The sequence below is a fragment of the Numenius arquata genome, chromosome 2 (assembly GCF_964106895.1).
Source record: "Numenius arquata chromosome 2, bNumArq3.hap1.1, whole genome shotgun sequence".
Lineage (NCBI taxonomy): Eukaryota > Metazoa > Chordata > Aves > Charadriiformes > Scolopacidae > Numenius > Numenius arquata.
In genome coordinates, this window is record NC_133577.1 from 46,002,881 (window position 1) to 46,019,508 (window position 16,628).

The following is a 16,628-nucleotide window of genomic DNA, read 5'->3' on the forward strand; positions in this document are numbered from 1 at the left end:
AATACAAAGTGTAGTAAAAAAATTTTATTGGTGTTTGTATGGAATAAACCTAAACCCATACTTTGGGTCTTGGTGATGTCTTCCGTTCAGAACCAGAGCAAGTGTTTCTTTCATATAACAAAGTATCTGCATCAGGCTAGAGGTCAGTAATGTTCTGTCTTGAGAAAAGCAGAGTTTTATGTCTCTCTTCTAATAGACTTTTTCCTTTATGGAAGGAAAAATTATACATATAACGTGGAACAAAATTTCATGTCACTGGAAGATCAATCTGAATCTTAAACCAATTAGTAAACTTCTAAATCCTGTGAGAATATTGGATAGAATAATGCACTTCTTTTTTTTGCAATTACCGTGTGCTTCACATTACATGTAAAATTGTGCTTCTTAATGATCTTTTTTCTAGATATGAAATTATTTTATTTATAGAAGTCTAACACTTTAATCCTGCTTATGAAGACATGCCTTCATTGCTGTAACTTTTATACCAGCATTAATACTGTTACGTTATGAAATATCTTTAGAATCTTCTGGCAGGAATTGCAGTTTTCCACATACTTGCTTAGAAGCTCTTCTGAAGTTGTGCCATCTATTGGGTTAGATTTGTTCGCTTCTGACTAATTGATATCGATTGAGCTGAGAAACGTTTTCTTGTGCAACAAATTCAAATACTTAGAAAAACAAAAAAAAATGCACAAAGAATAGCCTGGTATGTTTTTTTTTCATGGGAACAACTGCTTTACGAGGAAACAATATTTGCTAAAGTTAATTCTATTAATATCTAATAGGATTAGGTATCCATGTGTTACATTTTAAACACAAGCAAACTGCATCGTGCTGTTCATGTTTTCTCAGAGAAATGCTTTTATAGTCTTTACTCCCATCTGAAATTGTTTTAATGGCAATTTTAAGGCAAGTGGATAGTAACTAGCTTGAAATACTTAAATAATGTAAATATAGAACTCCAATAATATTGCTTGATCACAAGCTGAATTTCAAAAAGATGTTGCTTTGTAGTCTTAACTTGTAGAATAAATGCAGAATTTTAGAAATGTTATGATTAAGTTGCACAAATGGAGTAAAAACCATCAGTGTTGTCTAAGCAAAAGAATTTTAATTCCTCTTAACTTGTAGCCTCAACCGTCATAAAGTAGAAACCAAAGTGCTGCTCTCTGAGGAGCTTTGGTCTCTGGGTCACATCATTGCACTCTTCTGCAGAGGCAGCGTCTGCACAGATGGGACTGATTTTGAAAGTGGAGGGAGAGGTGTCCTGGGGCACATGGCCACACACTCCTGCACTGGGCCAGGGCTCTGGAAGGAGGGCTGGAGTGAGAAGGTGTTTCCAGAATGTTTCAGTGTTACACCGAAGCCAGTGAAAGTCTCATCCTTTGTCTCTGCACCCTACTTCAGCCCAGTGCAGGGCTGCGGAGCCTGCAGCCCCGTGCATAGGCGTGAGGAAGGGGGTGTGCTGTTCACGTGAAGTGAAACAGCGCGGGCTTATTGGTATTGACAGCCTCACGTATAGAATAACACAACCGTGTAGTCATTTGGGATTCCCTTCCTCTGCCTTCTGCCTGTTGAGGCCGTATTAGTCTTACTTCATCTCTTATTTAATCAATAAACCCATCAATGCTAGAAATTTAGGAGCGGAGACCTTTTGTTTCTGGTTTAAAAAAACAAAAAGTAAACCCACTGTCATCCTAAGTGTATACACTTAAGGCTGTAAGTTGTCCAGTTGTTTTTAATTGTGTGAGTCAGGATCATAAAGTGGACTTTCATCAATCACAAACCTCCAGGCCTTGCTGGGAGGGGAGGGGGCATCGTTGTCTGTGACCCAGGGTGAAATCTGGTAGTTGTGAGAGAAGTGAATCGCCCACTGCACCTCTGCGGAGCAGCAGGACTGGGGCTTGTCAGCATTCCTGGTGTCTAATTCCATTTTCACATCTGCATGTCCGGCTGCCCTGTGGTACCACAGCTCATGTTTGCACCCCCAGTTCTGTATGTGTTCAGGGTAATGAGCTGAGCTCGCCGGTCGCCAAGGCCGTTGGTCTGGTTTTGGTATGTAGTTGGTATTGGGGTTTTTTATATAACGTATAAGATGTAGATTATGTTTTGTAGAGTTCACTGGTCTATATTTATCTGTATTTTATGCTAATGCTATTTTCTGTGGCTTACACTACTCCTTTTTGTCATCTAAAATTCCATATCTTGCGTCATTTTTCCCTAATAAGCACAGTCTTAAGAAATTTGTCTTGCTTCCTTGACAGTTGTTTCGAGAAGTACGAATAATGAAGATACTGAATCATCCCAATATTGGTAGGAGTCCTGCATTTCTGCAACCTTTTTTTTTTTTTATTATACTGTTTATGTTTTACTCTCTTTGGCTTTATTTGAATGTACTTTACTGCTATGCTTCTGTTTGTTAAACTTTTTTGAGCTAACAGGACAGCGAGCATTCAGTAAGTGTTTCATTGTCTCACCTCCTGTATTGACTCTGCTTGAAACAAGAGTTTTGCTCTGAGGAGATAAACTGCGCAGTCCTGGAAAGCCTTAACACGAAGTGGGAAATGCTGAGCACGACGGGCTTTGAGGGCTCCAGATCCCCTCTTCCATGGAAATTACTCTTGAGGCCAAAAACCATGAGTTCCTTGGGCGAAAGTAGCAAAACTCCATTAGTTCAGTCTAGGAAAGACTCCCTCTGACTGCAATTTCCAGAAAATCAGAACTACAAAGTATGTACTTTTCCCTTTCTGCTTTAGTTCTGTCACCTGCCCCGCAGCTTCAGGGCCCTGCCTTGTGATGACAGCTCTGGCTGAGGAGGGCCGGATGGGCCTGTTCAGAGACAGTTAGTGGCCCTGGCTTCAGCCAGGGGGCTGGTGGCACAGAGGTATGGCTGAGGAGTAAAGGTGTCACCTGCCAGGCCTCCCACCCCCTCCCCTGAAGGCTTGTGTCTTACCTCCTGCTGGCCTTGGTTTTCTCAGGGTGGCAGCGGGGTGTGTTTTTTTTAAATAAGTGGTTACTATTAGGAGCTGAGGAAAGTCTTTCAGACTTAATGTTTCTGCTATTCACTGGGTTTTCAGTTGGTCAGACTCTCAGGTTTCTAACTGGGAGCGGTTTACTAGCGGAACAGGGAAGGTTTGTGTGATCTTAAAGACGCCTGTGTCAAATTAAACACTAATTTCAGCATGAGCTTATTTGTACAGTGTGCATAAACTTCTGAGAAAATTGTGAATTAATATGCTTTATTATCAACTGTGATTTAGAAATTAATTTTGCTTTTTTCCCCTCAAAAGAATGCTAACCTAAAGGATATAAAGTTTTCATATGGTTTAGTGTTATCACTGGCCATAAATTATACTCACTTCATAAGTATGATTTTTTGTGCTTTTGCTCCTTGCCGCAATCTCTCTCATTCATTTTTCTTGCAGTAAAATTATTTGAAGTTATTGAAACTGAAAAGACGTTGTATTTGGTAATGGAATATGCCAGTGGGGGTAAGTGGATTCTTAATTCTGCTTTAAGGATAAACTGAAATACAGAAAGCCATGCCGGTTGCATGCTTAGGAGTGATTTAAGACTTTTATGGTTAATGGATTATTCCAGTCTGACCTTCCTGGCGGTCCCAGCAGATCTCCTGGGACAGGCTTTCTTGTGTCATGTTCCATAAAGTAACCTGTTGGGTTTGTGCTTGAGGGTACTTAGCGTTCTGAGGCTTCTGCTGGAACTTCAGGGGATAATCTGGTGCTGAGTCAAGTTTTTGCCAGAATCAGTATTTATCTGCTATATTTAGGCAAGCACCGGTGCCTCATTTTATCTTGAAAACATGTGCCAAAGCCCTGGGAGCAGCAGATCCAGGGGACAGGAATAAGGAGCACAGGAATGGGGACCAGCAGGGCCATAGGAAGTGAGGGAGAGGGTGGGTGTCTGCTGGAGAAGCTGCTGAGCATCTGGATGGGAGAGGTTTGACATGTAGGCAGGGAACCCAGCACAGGGGTAGTGGCCAGCTGGGGAAGGGTGCTCCTCAGACAGCGCAAAGGTGAGGACCTGGAAAGCATTTGAGCAGCTTTATTGGAAAGGGAACAAGAAGGAAAAACCAGCAGTAATGTAGATACTGTTAAGTGAAACCACTAGACATATGCAGAATGAATCTGGTACGAAACAAGTGCCTGTTTCCCAGTGTCTTAGATACAATATGAATGTTTTTCATGATTAAAGTAATTTTTTTTTGTTTTAGTTTTTAAGTAGATTTATTTTAAAAATTGAAGAAGCCTTAGTATGAAGGGTTCCAGTTTTATATTTGTTGACTATTACATGTCTGAAAAGTTAAATCCAGTGCAAACAGTAAAAAGGCTGCTTGTATTTCCTTTCCTTTCAAGAAGCCGGGGGTGGAAGGGAGGTGGGTGTTGTTTTCAAGCATGATTTAACTGTGTAGGATAGTCAAAAATCAAACCTAGGCAACAGGACTGATGTTCTGTCCTTGTCGTGGTCAGGAGAAGTGTTTGACTACCTGGTTGCACATGGAAGAATGAAAGAGAAAGAGGCTCGTGCAAAATTCAGGCAGGTACGAAATTAACGTTCACTCTTGCTTTTTTTTCTATTGATGCTGTTTTCAGATAGACATGAGTGTGAGGCACTCCTTTTACTTTAAAAAAGTATTCATTGTTGTGATAATGTTTATTAAAGCTGGAGTGGAAAAAAAATCCCCAAAGAGAAAAGTATCTGCTTCCTACATACTGTCTAAAAATAGTAACACTGTTTTACATTCTTCTTTAGTGGATGTTCCTATGAGTCGCATTCTTTATTGTGACTCACTTGAGGTTTCAATCCTTTTCTGAATATTTTAGAATTTAACAGATGTTCTATCTAGAGATGTTGATATGACGTGTATTGCTGTGTCATGTCACACTGTTTTGTATGAAGGGTATGCCGTAACAGGCTTTTATATTCTTATTATAGACTTTCTCGTCTTAATCTTTTTCTTAGCCTGTTTTCAGTGATTATTTTGTGAAAAGTTTTAATTAGATAAATAAACAAAATTTGGTATTTTTCAGAATTAAGGTATATAATTAACAAGTAAAGAAACTGCTTTTAACTTGCTGTTTCGGACTTGTTTTTTGTTATATGTATGTGAAAAATGTATTTGAAAATATTGAATGAACTGTTCTGTCAGGGATGAATTGCAGAGATATGCGGCAAATATTTCAGAGGATAAAATCTGAAATGGTACATCCGGCTATTGGGGTGGAGGATGGAATAATTTCCTCTTATAGTTACTGCTAATGGGTGATCTGCATTTAAAACAGGTGTTTCTCCTATTACCTTGAGGAGTATCCGTTAAACTTTTTTTAATAAGAAAATGAGCTGCTTTTAGGGACCTTTTTGTTTTAGTATTTGAGCTTTAATGAAACTTACATGAATGTTTTCTAGAATGAAAGGTTTATTTATTAATTTATTGTGTTCTACTGAATCATATCAGGAGCCAAAATTACGAAATTATATATGAAAACTTAGACTGAGATGGAAATAAAATATTTCACTGATCATCTTGGTGTTTCAGATTGTGTCTGCTGTGCAGTACTGTCATCAGAAGTGCATAGTTCATCGTGATCTTAAGGTAGGCTGTTACTTACTTTTCGTTTTGTTCGTTGACAGTATAGACTCAATTCCATTCTATATACTTTCCTTGCCATTGTCCCTGAATACCTTAAATATGTGAGTGAGGGAACTACCACATGTATTTTATTCTCAATTTTCTGAAGCACACAGGTCATGTAGCGTGGCTGTTGGAACAGGGGAGAGACAAGAATAGAACATGTGTTACTTTCATTCCAGTTATGGCTTTAGGAAAAAGATGTGCTCTCCAAAGAATTGTATCTGCTGGCATGCGGGTATCTACACACTGGACTTGCAGAAGTTCAATGATACCAGTCAGCGCTACTTAATTAAAACATTTTCAGTTAAAATATATTGTGAGATACATAAAATGGTCTTTTCTTAGTGATACATAAGAAATATGTTAGGTTTTTAATCCATTTGAACTTCTGTTTTGTAATCTAGTGTTTAATTCAGGCAGAAAAATAAATTGAAGGTAAACAGAAATTAGTTGAATTTCCTTTTTTTGATGCTTTCTAGTAATCTATGTGTATAAACATACCAAAGCATGTTAAAGAGTTCAGCAATTGCAGGTACAACCTAAGCCTTCAGTCTGAAGTTGTCTTCCTGCCAAGTTTAGGTGTCACCGGACTTGGACACAACATCTTCACCTAGTTAAAGACTGGCTTGTGCTTTTGCTTTGGTGTCTTTGTATGTTTACAAAGAAAACACTGGTGTAGGTTCTTTTTTACTAATGTATCTAAATACTTGTGAAAAGCTGAGGTTGAATAATTCCTACGGGTTCTTTTCACCGCTATCTTCTGTCTTAACTTTCTTACAATACACTGCGGGGTGCTCTCAACCTCTTTATCACAAATCCGTTCCCTGATACCTGTCGATCTGCCAGCTCCTGCATGTGCATATGGTGCTGGATAACCCATCCTTTTCTGCAGAGTCCTCCTGCCCCAGGACCATTGTCATCTGGTGGTGGGTGTGCCTGGCCAGCACCCTGAAGTCAGAATGCAGGGAAGGAAAGGGCTGAATCTCATTGAAATCTTGATTTAAAAAAAAAATCCTCCCTGTCTTGCGTGGTGTTTGGAGCCCATGAGCGTTTTGTCAAGCTCCCTAAAGGGGAGTGTTACTGGGTCTTATGGCATTAACCCTGCAGTTATTCAGCATCCTGCTCCTCGCTCTTTCTCCCATCACAGCTTCCCCCCTCGTTCATTCCTTCACTGCATAGTTTGGTGCAGCTCACTGCGCTGCTCACAGGACTACACTAAACTGCTCCACAGTGTTTGGATGGGTCCCTTCTACCGTCTGTCACAAGTTCTCTGCTGCTGGTCTCCTTCCTGTTTGCAGCACAGGCAGGCTCCAAAATAATCTGCTTGTTTGCTTTTTTCTCTGTTTGCTCTTGGATGGAGTTACAATAAACTCACCTGAAGAGTTCTGTGTCGGATGTGATTGAGCACTAGTCAGCCTGGCTAGTGAAAAATACAGTCCCCAAAGGAAAAAAGGGCTAAAGGTGTGGCTTTGAGAAGGTGGTGTTGCTTCATGTCTTCTTTCCAAACCTTATGTGCCATCTCTGTCTCATTCTTCTTATGGAGCTGCAGAGAAGGAAGAAGCAACTTTAAAGTTGTGTCTGAATTTGCAGCTGCTCCTGTTGACCATCCCCACGGTATGGGCACGCTGACAAGGGACATTTGTTAGCACTGCCATGAAGATTTGTTTATAAGCCTTTTTGGCTTTAAAATGGTAAGGTAAACTCCATCAAATGTAGGTTACTTCAGACCAAACCAGGAAGATGTATAAGAAAGTGTGCAAGTTTGTCAAGGCTGTTCTGGCAGAAGAGGGGGTGCAGGGCCCACGGCTGCTTAAACTCTCTCCTTTTAGTTTTCTGTGATTATAAACAGCTTGTGTAGAAAAGGCTATAACCAGTTCCAACTCTGCTCATCCCGTGATGCACAAAACTTAACTTACTTTTTCAGTGACTGTTAAAACTTTTTGCTCTGATCATGTAACCAGCAAGAGCATTGTCTTTCTATTTGGCATGTTAAAAAGGGTTTTTTGGTGTCTTTGTTTGAAGTAAGAAACTTAGAAGCGTGGGGTACTTGGGTAGCAGAGCGGTGCTGCACGGGGAGGACTATTGTAATCACAGAGCAGCTGCGCTGACAGTGATGTTTTCACCACAAGGAAAATGAAGCCTTTGTGCAGTGATGTAGAAGGCTGTCAAATCTGGAAAATATCTCTGTGGGTCCATCTGCAGGCGCATCAGATGGAACCAGCTGAGATTACAGGTCATGAATTGGGAAAATAAAATATTTTCCTGGATAGTTAGTTTGTAAAAATGGGTTCTATTTTATTCCTGTAAAGGCTAAATTCTGTTGCGTGTCTATTGGCGTGATATGCTGGTAGTTAATTGTCTCCTGTTCTGTTCATTGAGTGCAAGTGAAATTATTAAAAATGAAACAAAACGAGCAAACAAACAAACCCAAACAAAATCATGTTTATCCTTTTAATCAAAGCAACTAACAAATTGTTTGCTGCTTCTCTAATCCTGAACTAAGACATTTTTTTATTTTCTGGGCGCAATTTGGAGTGCAGCATCCCATGAGAGATGTGTGTGTTTGCTGTAGAACTGGTGTTTGGTAATGAGGTGAATCCTCTGCTCTGGCTGAGGCCTGTTCTCCCGTTAAAGGAGGGCTCCTGCACTGCTGGTGCTGCTCCCATGTCACTCGTGCAGATCAGCAGCTGGGACCCAGTTTTGCTGTGCTCCCTGCACAGCATCTTTGTGTTTTGAGGCATGCACCTTATTTATTTCCAGTAATGTGTTAGTATTTCTCCAGTCTCACTCTTTAAATCTTCTGACCGACCTGTGATACTAAGTATAAGATCCTGTTTACTGATCCTGCTTTACTGACCCTTCCTGTACTTGCACCTATGTATATATGACACGTTGCATTCACATGGGGATTGCTGCACAGGCATTACTATTCTTAGGTGTGTAATACAAGCATTTCTTCATTCACAGTGTAATATTTGAGTGTTAAACACCTCGGTGGTGTTATTGCTAAAGCAAATGCTAATTATAAAGGGGAGAGAAATTTTTAGTACAGTGTGTCAAGATACAGCATGTAGCTTCACATGTTCCATCCTGTGAGCAGAAGAGGTCCTCTTTTAAAGTCTTGGATCCCCTCTGACATTGACTCCACCAAAGCAGTAGATGGTGTCTGGGATTAGATTTCTGTTCCTCAGCATCAGAAGTTGGCACGAGCCTGTCAAAAGCTGAAACTGCTGTTTTGAGATGCCTGATACTTCAGTCTGAAGCCGAACTAAGTTATTTCTTCCAGAAAAGAAAATCTCCATAGCTGAATCACTAGCTGACTTCCCAATCCATTTAGCTGCTTTGAACAGTTATATTTTCCTGAATAAGCATAGTGGATTTTCAGTCTTTGTAATATATTCAGGGAGATTAGTTTCTTCTGTTCTGCCAGAAAGATACAGATGGTGAACCACTTTAGAAGAAGAAACATTTTTGCACTTATTGATAAATAATACACTGTAATATATTGATCTTACTGTGATGCATAAGTTGTTCTTCTCCTGTTTTATTTTTCTCTTAGGCAGAAAACCTTCTACTTGATGCAGATATGAACATTAAAATAGCGGACTTTGGTTTTAGTAATGAATTTACAGTTGGTAATAAACTGGACACGTTTTGTGGAAGCCCGCCTTATGCTGCTCCTGAACTATTCCAAGGGAAGAAATACGATGGCCCTGAGGTAGATGTGTGGAGCCTGGGGGTGATTCTGTACACACTGGTGAGCGGGTCGTTGCCGTTTGATGGTCAGAATCTAAAGGTACAGTCACAGTATGAAAGCTTGGCTTTTACTCTCTTTAAATTCTCTTTGCCATTAGTGGGCTCACCTTTTAAAACTTTGTTTTAAAGGAACTGCGGGAGAGAGTGCTGAGGGGGAAGTACCGCATTCCGTTCTATATGTCCACAGACTGTGAAAATCTACTGAAGAAGCTACTAGTACTGAACCCAATAAAACGAGGCAGCTTGGAAGTAAGTCATTTCATCTTGGAAAAAAAAGAGGTTTCAGATTAAGAAAGAATAAAATACAATAATTGCTTAAGACTTCTGTATTTTTCACAGTAGGTACTTTCTGTTTTAAGGGCCCAAAAGTCTTGTCAAAAAAAAAGATAATGAGGAAGTGTCCTAGCAACAGAGCAGCTTGAAAACAGAAAGTGTTAACAAATGAAAGTCTAACCTTAGTTGCAGCTGAGTAAAGACTATAATCTAAGAGCATTTCAAACTGCAAACTGCTCCTGCTTGTTCCAGCCAGAGCTGGTTCGGAATGTGTGGAAAGCAGGAAAAGATTGGAAATACCTTCTGCTTGGAGTTTCTCATGAAAACAAGACCAGCAGCAGGCAGTTCCATAAGTGTTTTCGACTTAACTTACTGTTTCCAGCATGACTTGTTAAAAAGGAAAGATAGAAGAAGAATAAATGTGATCAAAAACTATGTGGTTTTTTGTTTGCTTTAGTGCCATAATACAGACAAACACTAAGAACACTGAATGATAAGCTAATAATTGCTAGTTATTTCTCTTCAGTCCCTTCTTTTCCCCCTTCTGGTAGCTTTGTTTCTGAATAGCTGGAAAATTAATGTATATAATAATAACTGCTGTGTCCCTCAGCTAAAATCTTTTAGGGCTTCTGCTGAGTTATGGTTAAGGTTTTTTGTTAGTAAATAAAGTTTTCTCTTCAGGGGATGCAGAGAATATCCGTGTATAACTTGTAAGGTGTCTAAAAGGTTTGGTGTTTCTAAGGGGCTGTTTTGTTCAGGATTGCTGTGTTGGCCTGTACTTGCTGGGTAACTCTGGAGCTGATATTTAACAAATATTTTGTGTGAAGTTCAATCTAAATGCTGCTCTGTTCTATTTTGTGAGTTCTTTAACAAAGAGAGACTTTTTAAAATAGCATCTACTTACCATAGAGCTGGAAGTAGAGCAGAAAATAGAATGGTTTTAAAATAGTATTTGCATGAGTTAATCACCAGTGACTTTTGTTTCATCTTTCTGTGCGCACTTGCGCAGCACTGGATGGTGTTCCAGAGAATAAATCCCATTTCAGCAGCTTTTTATTTGTAGTGGCATGACTTACGCTCCCTGGCATGGATGCTACCTCTGCGGGGAAGCATGTACTTCCTGAGCGCTGTCTGCACGCAGCTTATTTCAAGCTGATGCTGGTTTGTGACTTGTTATGCGTAGTTTTATCTTGAATAAAATCTGCGCTGAAGAGCATAGTGAATGGTGTCTTCTACTTCACTGATACTCATTAATTATGTTGTGTTTATTACTGTCTAGGGGACATAATGATAAGAGTGTCATCACTCGAAGATGGTGAAAGATAGCTTTTTTCCTGTGTCATGTTTTAAGTTTTAGGAAAACAGATTTTTCTTTTATTGAACTTTCCTCTGGATTTTCAGCAGTTTCTCCTCAGATCTAGTTTCACTTTCCTTCTAGATACTGTAATGTTACCAGCTCTCCCTGTCCCTGCAGAGAGGTGTTGGATTAGCAACCTTGCTGCCGTAGTTGTCAGATTGTGCAGAAGAGAGCGAGAAAATGTGATGTGTGACAGAGGGTCTTGAGCCAGCACCAAGATACTGGTGCTGACTGGCATTGATCAGTGTGCTAATCGAGGGGGAGACACCATAAACTCTTTTAAAATGAATGTTCTTGAAATCACATGTCTGTTGAATTAGAAAGCTATGGTACATGGTTTGGAATGAAATAACTGTTTCTTCTGTATGAGCACTTGTAAAAAGACGTTTAGAATGAAAGTATATATTTATTAGAAGTTTCTGAAAGTGGAAAGACAATATTGTCTTGGGTGGGCAGGATTTTTGTTTGTGCTTTGTCTGTTAATAATTTGCTCAGTCCCAGCTGTGCATTTCCCACATGTGCTCTTCCTGGAGCATCCGATGGGATGTTTGTCTGATATTAGCACCGAAGCTGAGACTGACCTGGGATCAGCACCGTGTCGGTTAGACTTAGCTCTTCTCCTCTGGCAAGGATGAGGCAAATCTTCATTAAAGTGGTTCATCTGGACGCTTTTTCATGGTTGCAGCACAGAGAAAACATTTTAGAAGCAAGAGAATGTTGTTGTAAAGCACTAAATCTTCTCAGGAAGAGATGGGAAAAATGCATAGTCAGAAAAAAATTGTGGATCTCCTAACTATCAGGATTCCAACAAATTCCTCCTCACCGCCCCCAGTCTTCAATTCTTTGCAAGGCAACGCTATGTGAAATTCCCACAGAGCAATGTGGGAATTTTTACTTACAGAGAGTAATAAAGTAAATAATTTTGAGGCAGACAGGTCTTGAGCTAGGCCAGATCTTTATTAGACAGTTCTCCTGAAAATTGAGGGAAAACTCATCAATAATATCTAGTTGATTGAAATTCAGTTCGGGTTGATCTTTAAGAAATAAAGTCTGTGTCAATCTTTAAATACCCTGACCAAGGCTGCTCCCCTTCAGTCAGCTGCCTGGAACCCCAGCTGGACTTACCCAGGGGTAATATGGATCATTTGTGTCGCTTCAAAATGCTCGATGGTAAGAGCCTGTTTTAGGAGTTGTACAATAACTCAGTGTGCCCATGAAATCATGTATTTAAAAGAGAGAAGTTGGCAAAAGTTTAGTTATTTAGCAGATGGAAACCTAGAGGAGATCACACTGAACTTTAGATCCACCTACTGAAGAGAAGTGAAAAACTGTTAGTGGGAATTGTTGGGTCCTTCAGGAAGGATCAAGAAAGGGAGGTAGGATTTGAGCAGTGCGATTCCTGTCACCCCAACACCTCATTGTGCTTAAACTTTAGATTTGATGAACAGTATCTTTAAGAAACTGTAATTGCAGACCCTGCATAGTACCCTTTGGGGAGACTATAACGTCACTGCAAGGCTACAAATATGTAACCAAAGTCTGTTGTCAAATACACTCACACTCTGTGTGCCAGAAATGCAATATGGCAATATGTGTTCACAGTCTCTTTCCCTTCATCCCCCTCAAAAAAACAAAAAATGAATTCTATGGCACAACTTTGAACAAATCCTTAAGTCTTATTGTCAGCAAAATGTTAACTGGCCCAAGGACAAACTTCTCTCTTGTTCTTGTAAGGATACAGCAATTTGGGTCTGTAATTTGGCAGCAGCGCTATATACAAAGAACTTGGTTTTATCAATGGAAAATTGAGTTTTTTGCTCTTTGTGAGAAATAACTCAATTCAGTACTTGCAAGGCATATTTGGAGCTTGTGGGAAACTTGACTTGCTGGCAGTTGTTTCACTCATCCGTCAATCTAGTGAGTGATATTGGTGTCTCTCCCTGTGTGCCTGTTGCTGTAGCAGGGAAAATGGTTTTAGCTGTTGTAAAAAAGATGAATATGTCCTTAAGGAGAAATTGTGGTGATGGTTGGGGATTCCAGCTGATTGGTTCTGCAGGAATATAAAAGATCCAGGCCACAGCAGCAGGAAACTTTCCAAAGAATGCAGGAGAGAGATTTAAAGTAAATGCCTGCATGGCAGAGGGAGAGTTAAGAGGCGTTTCTCCCTCCAGCCAAACTGAGAACATATTTAGGTCAAGTGCAGTGAGAAGATCCACAGGAAAAAATGACCAGTTGGCATCGGGATCTTGAAACAGATGACTGCAGGAAGCATCGGCATATTCCTGAAATGTTCCTTAGTTTCCAAACGCTTCCTCTGTTGTTATTTGAAGGAGTTATTTAATGTGGTAGAGTTGGTATTCTAGTAACATCTGGGGATCCTAACCAAGACCAGGGCATGAGTGTCAAGCACTCGGCAAGAGGACACTAAGGTGGAGTGAAGGGTACAAAGTTAAAGGTTTTTGTGTGTTGGAACTGCAGGGTGTTTTTTTTTCTCCTCAGTATTTTTTCTGATATTTTGGGTGGGGGTGTTGTATTGTAAAAGGTAAATAGTAAGGGGGAATGAACCAATGGAAACAAAAGGATGTGATAGATAAAAGAAGAAACTAAGATGTGAGGGGAAAAGGTTTAAGGGGAAAAAGCAGTATTCAGATTATTATGAATTTTAAGTTGTTTTTCCCCAGATCAGGTAGCACAGATTTAATTGGATATCGTAAATGGCATATTGACCTAAAGCTCCTTTCTTCTCTTAGCAAATTATGAAGGATCGGTGGATGAATGTTGGCCATGAAGAAGAAGAACTAAAGCCATATACTGAGCCTGAACCGGACTTTAATGACACCAAGAGAATAGGTAAGGTTTTTACAAGGATTTTGCATCTGATCTCTGTAGGGAATTTTATCTTGTAAGTCAAACTAAACTTTCTTAGCAAATTTGAGATACAATCTCATTGTACAAGTAAAATGTTTTCATTTAAATGCGAGATTTCATTACAATGCCCTCTTTATAACCACTGTTGTGACTTCACTGAGCTGACATGAATCTCCAGGCATAGCAAAAGACAAATAAGACTACAGAGTCCAACAGGCAGAGGGAAACAGATTTTTCTTATGAGGGCAACAATTTTTATCCGCCGTGGTCAGAGAAAGATACTGTGTTGGTCCGGTAGCTATTCATAGTTCCTGTTTGCCAGTGGCTTATTTGTTTGTTGAATAACATTTAATGTTGAATAACTGTGTTGAATAACATAGTTGAGAGTTTCCAAGAAGAAAGTAACAATGAAAGAATGGAGTTGTAGCCTTTTTGATTTTCCACAGCAAAGATGGTGCTAGTTGAGTTGAATCCTTTTTAACTGTTAGATTATAAGGGTGTTTTTCTATTTTCTTTGTTCTTAAGTGGTCAGTAAACCCAAGCATTTTCTCTGCTAATGTATCTAGCTCTTTTTAATTGTAGACATTATGGTCACAATGGGCTTTTCAAGAGAAGAAATCCATGAATCTTTAGTAAACCAAAAGTATGATGAAGTCATGGCAACTTACCTGCTTCTTGGTAGAAAACCACCTGAGGTAAGTGCTGTCTAATTTACATCTTCTATTTTGGCCTTTATATTGGGCTGGGTTGAATATTCTGGTTGTTGATGTTTTTGTGAACTATTTTGTAACATCTCTCTTAAAAAAAAAATGTGACTGATAACTTATTAATGCCTTTCCTTGGATATCTTGTTAGTTCCCATATGAAGAAATAGACTGAATATAGTATCTTCACGTTTGCTTGTAAATACGTTGAATTGCTTTCAATAAGGTAGCTGTTAATCTGCAGTGGCATGTCTTCTAAATGCTAAGTCGTCTTTCTGTTGTGTGTGTTTACAGTTAAAATCTGAAATAGTTAATTTGACTAGAGCAATTATTCTTCTGACTACTAAGACATGACATCCTTTATTTCTCAGAAATGTACTCATACTTTCTCACTTGTATACTATATTGTAGTATATTCTATTGATTTATTGCATCGTAATCATGAAAAAAATTGTGATAGAAAATCTTTTGACTGTTCTGGAACTAGAGGGATCTGTAGATCTTTTGGGACCACAGGGATTTTCAAGAAATCAAGACAAGACCAGGGCTTTCTTTTTTTTTTTTTTTTTCTGCTGCTTCCTTGGCCTTCCTTCATTTCCAAGATGACGTAGGTCTGATACGTGCATCCCTGATTGCATTTTCCCACAGCGTCTCTGAGCCAGAATTCCCTTGTGATGGCAGAGCGTGGAGGGAATCTCTCTAAAATGATTTTGATTCAGACTGTTTGGAAGAGGATATTTGTCTTTCCCACTGCTCTTACTTACAGGTTGTGCTTCTTGGATACCAGCAAACTAGTGGCTGAGTCACATACCTTATGAAGATATGTTGAAGGCCATAAAGAATCCCTGAATCAGTAGTACTTGCTGTTGTAGCCCTGCTGACTCAATCCAGTGCATTTTGAAACAGTTCTGAAGCTATAAATGCTCTTTAGGCAGTAAAACAAACAAACAAAAAAAGGCAGGGAGAGCCATTCTTTGGCTTGGGTTTTAAAATAGCACAGGTTTTGGTACTGTCAAGATTCTTGTAATTTTATTTTGAGCATTCATTAACTAATTAGCTTTAGCTGTGTGTTTTTAAAGCACATTAAACACAGATGATGTGATAATTCATCTAGAAGAAAATTAAACTCTGGATACACTTTTAAATTTAAAAAAAAAAAGGCCTTTGATTGGAACTCTTGGCTTTATTATGCCATAAAAGTACCAGTAACGTTGAGTTTTGTTTATGCTTTGAAAACCTGTTTTTCCTGCAGTTTGAAGGAGGCGAGTCCTTGTCCGGCAGCAACTTGGGCCAGAGGTCCCGTCCGAGCAGCGACCTCAACAATAGCTCTGTGCAGTCCCCCGCGCACCTGAAGGTCCAGCGGAGCGTCTCCACCAACCAGAAGCAGCGGCGGTTCAGCGATCATGGTGGGGGTGACATTCCAACAAGTAAAGTAACACACACGATTTCAGTCTGGATGTGCAGTGGTTTGTGACCCGGGCAGGTCCACGCCACTCTCTGCCTTTGTTGTGTATCTTGTCCTGCTCCGCTGTGGTGCTGCTGTTTGTAAACGCTTCCGTGGCAAATCTGGGTCTCTGTAATTCACACACTTAATTTTTTGGACTTGTTACTTGGTTGACTCATTAAATAAGAGCCTGAGGCTGTTTCCTGTTCAGGAAGTAATGGCAGAATATTGGTCTGGATAAACTCAAAGGCAGCAAACCATGACGTTTATCAGTATATTTGGAGTTGGGGCCAAATTGTTTGTTTCCAAGAGACTACAATTTTACCAAGTACTCAGGAAACGTTTTCAGGTGAAAGTGGTTACATCAAAAAGGAGTGCATATCTAAAACATTAAATGAAAGGTGGTTTGGGATTTTTGCTCAAAGAAAACTATCACGTTACTAAAATAGTTCTAAAATTGCCCTTTTCTCTGCCTAATTTACATGGTTATTTCTAATTTTTTCCCCCTTTTTTTTTCACTATTCTCCATCTGTTAACAGGGTGCTGTTTTTTTCAGAAAAGTAACCAATATTGTAA

General features: G+C 39.6%; 1 protein-coding gene across 2 annotated transcripts in view; it reads left to right on the forward strand.

The window, feature by feature from the left end:
- The window catches only part of MARK1 (microtubule affinity regulating kinase 1), a 59,280-nt gene that overhangs the window by 29,138 nt on the left and 13,514 nt on the right, over window positions 1-16,628 (forward strand). The window contains exons 4-12 of one of the 2 annotated variants that reach the window (XM_074144414.1): window positions 2,265-2,313; window positions 3,426-3,491; window positions 4,488-4,558; window positions 5,555-5,611; window positions 9,210-9,446; window positions 9,536-9,655; window positions 13,787-13,886; window positions 14,487-14,599; window positions 15,861-16,035. In XM_074144414.1, the coding sequence (XP_074000515.1) occupies window positions 2,265-2,313; window positions 3,426-3,491; window positions 4,488-4,558; window positions 5,555-5,611; window positions 9,210-9,446; window positions 9,536-9,655; window positions 13,787-13,886; window positions 14,487-14,599; window positions 15,861-16,035 (988 nt within the window). The remainder of the gene's footprint in view (window positions 1-2,264; window positions 2,314-3,425; window positions 3,492-4,487; window positions 4,559-5,554; window positions 5,612-9,209; window positions 9,447-9,535; window positions 9,656-13,786; window positions 13,887-14,486; window positions 14,600-15,860; window positions 16,036-16,628) is intronic. The other variant, XM_074144413.1, reaches the window with a different exon arrangement.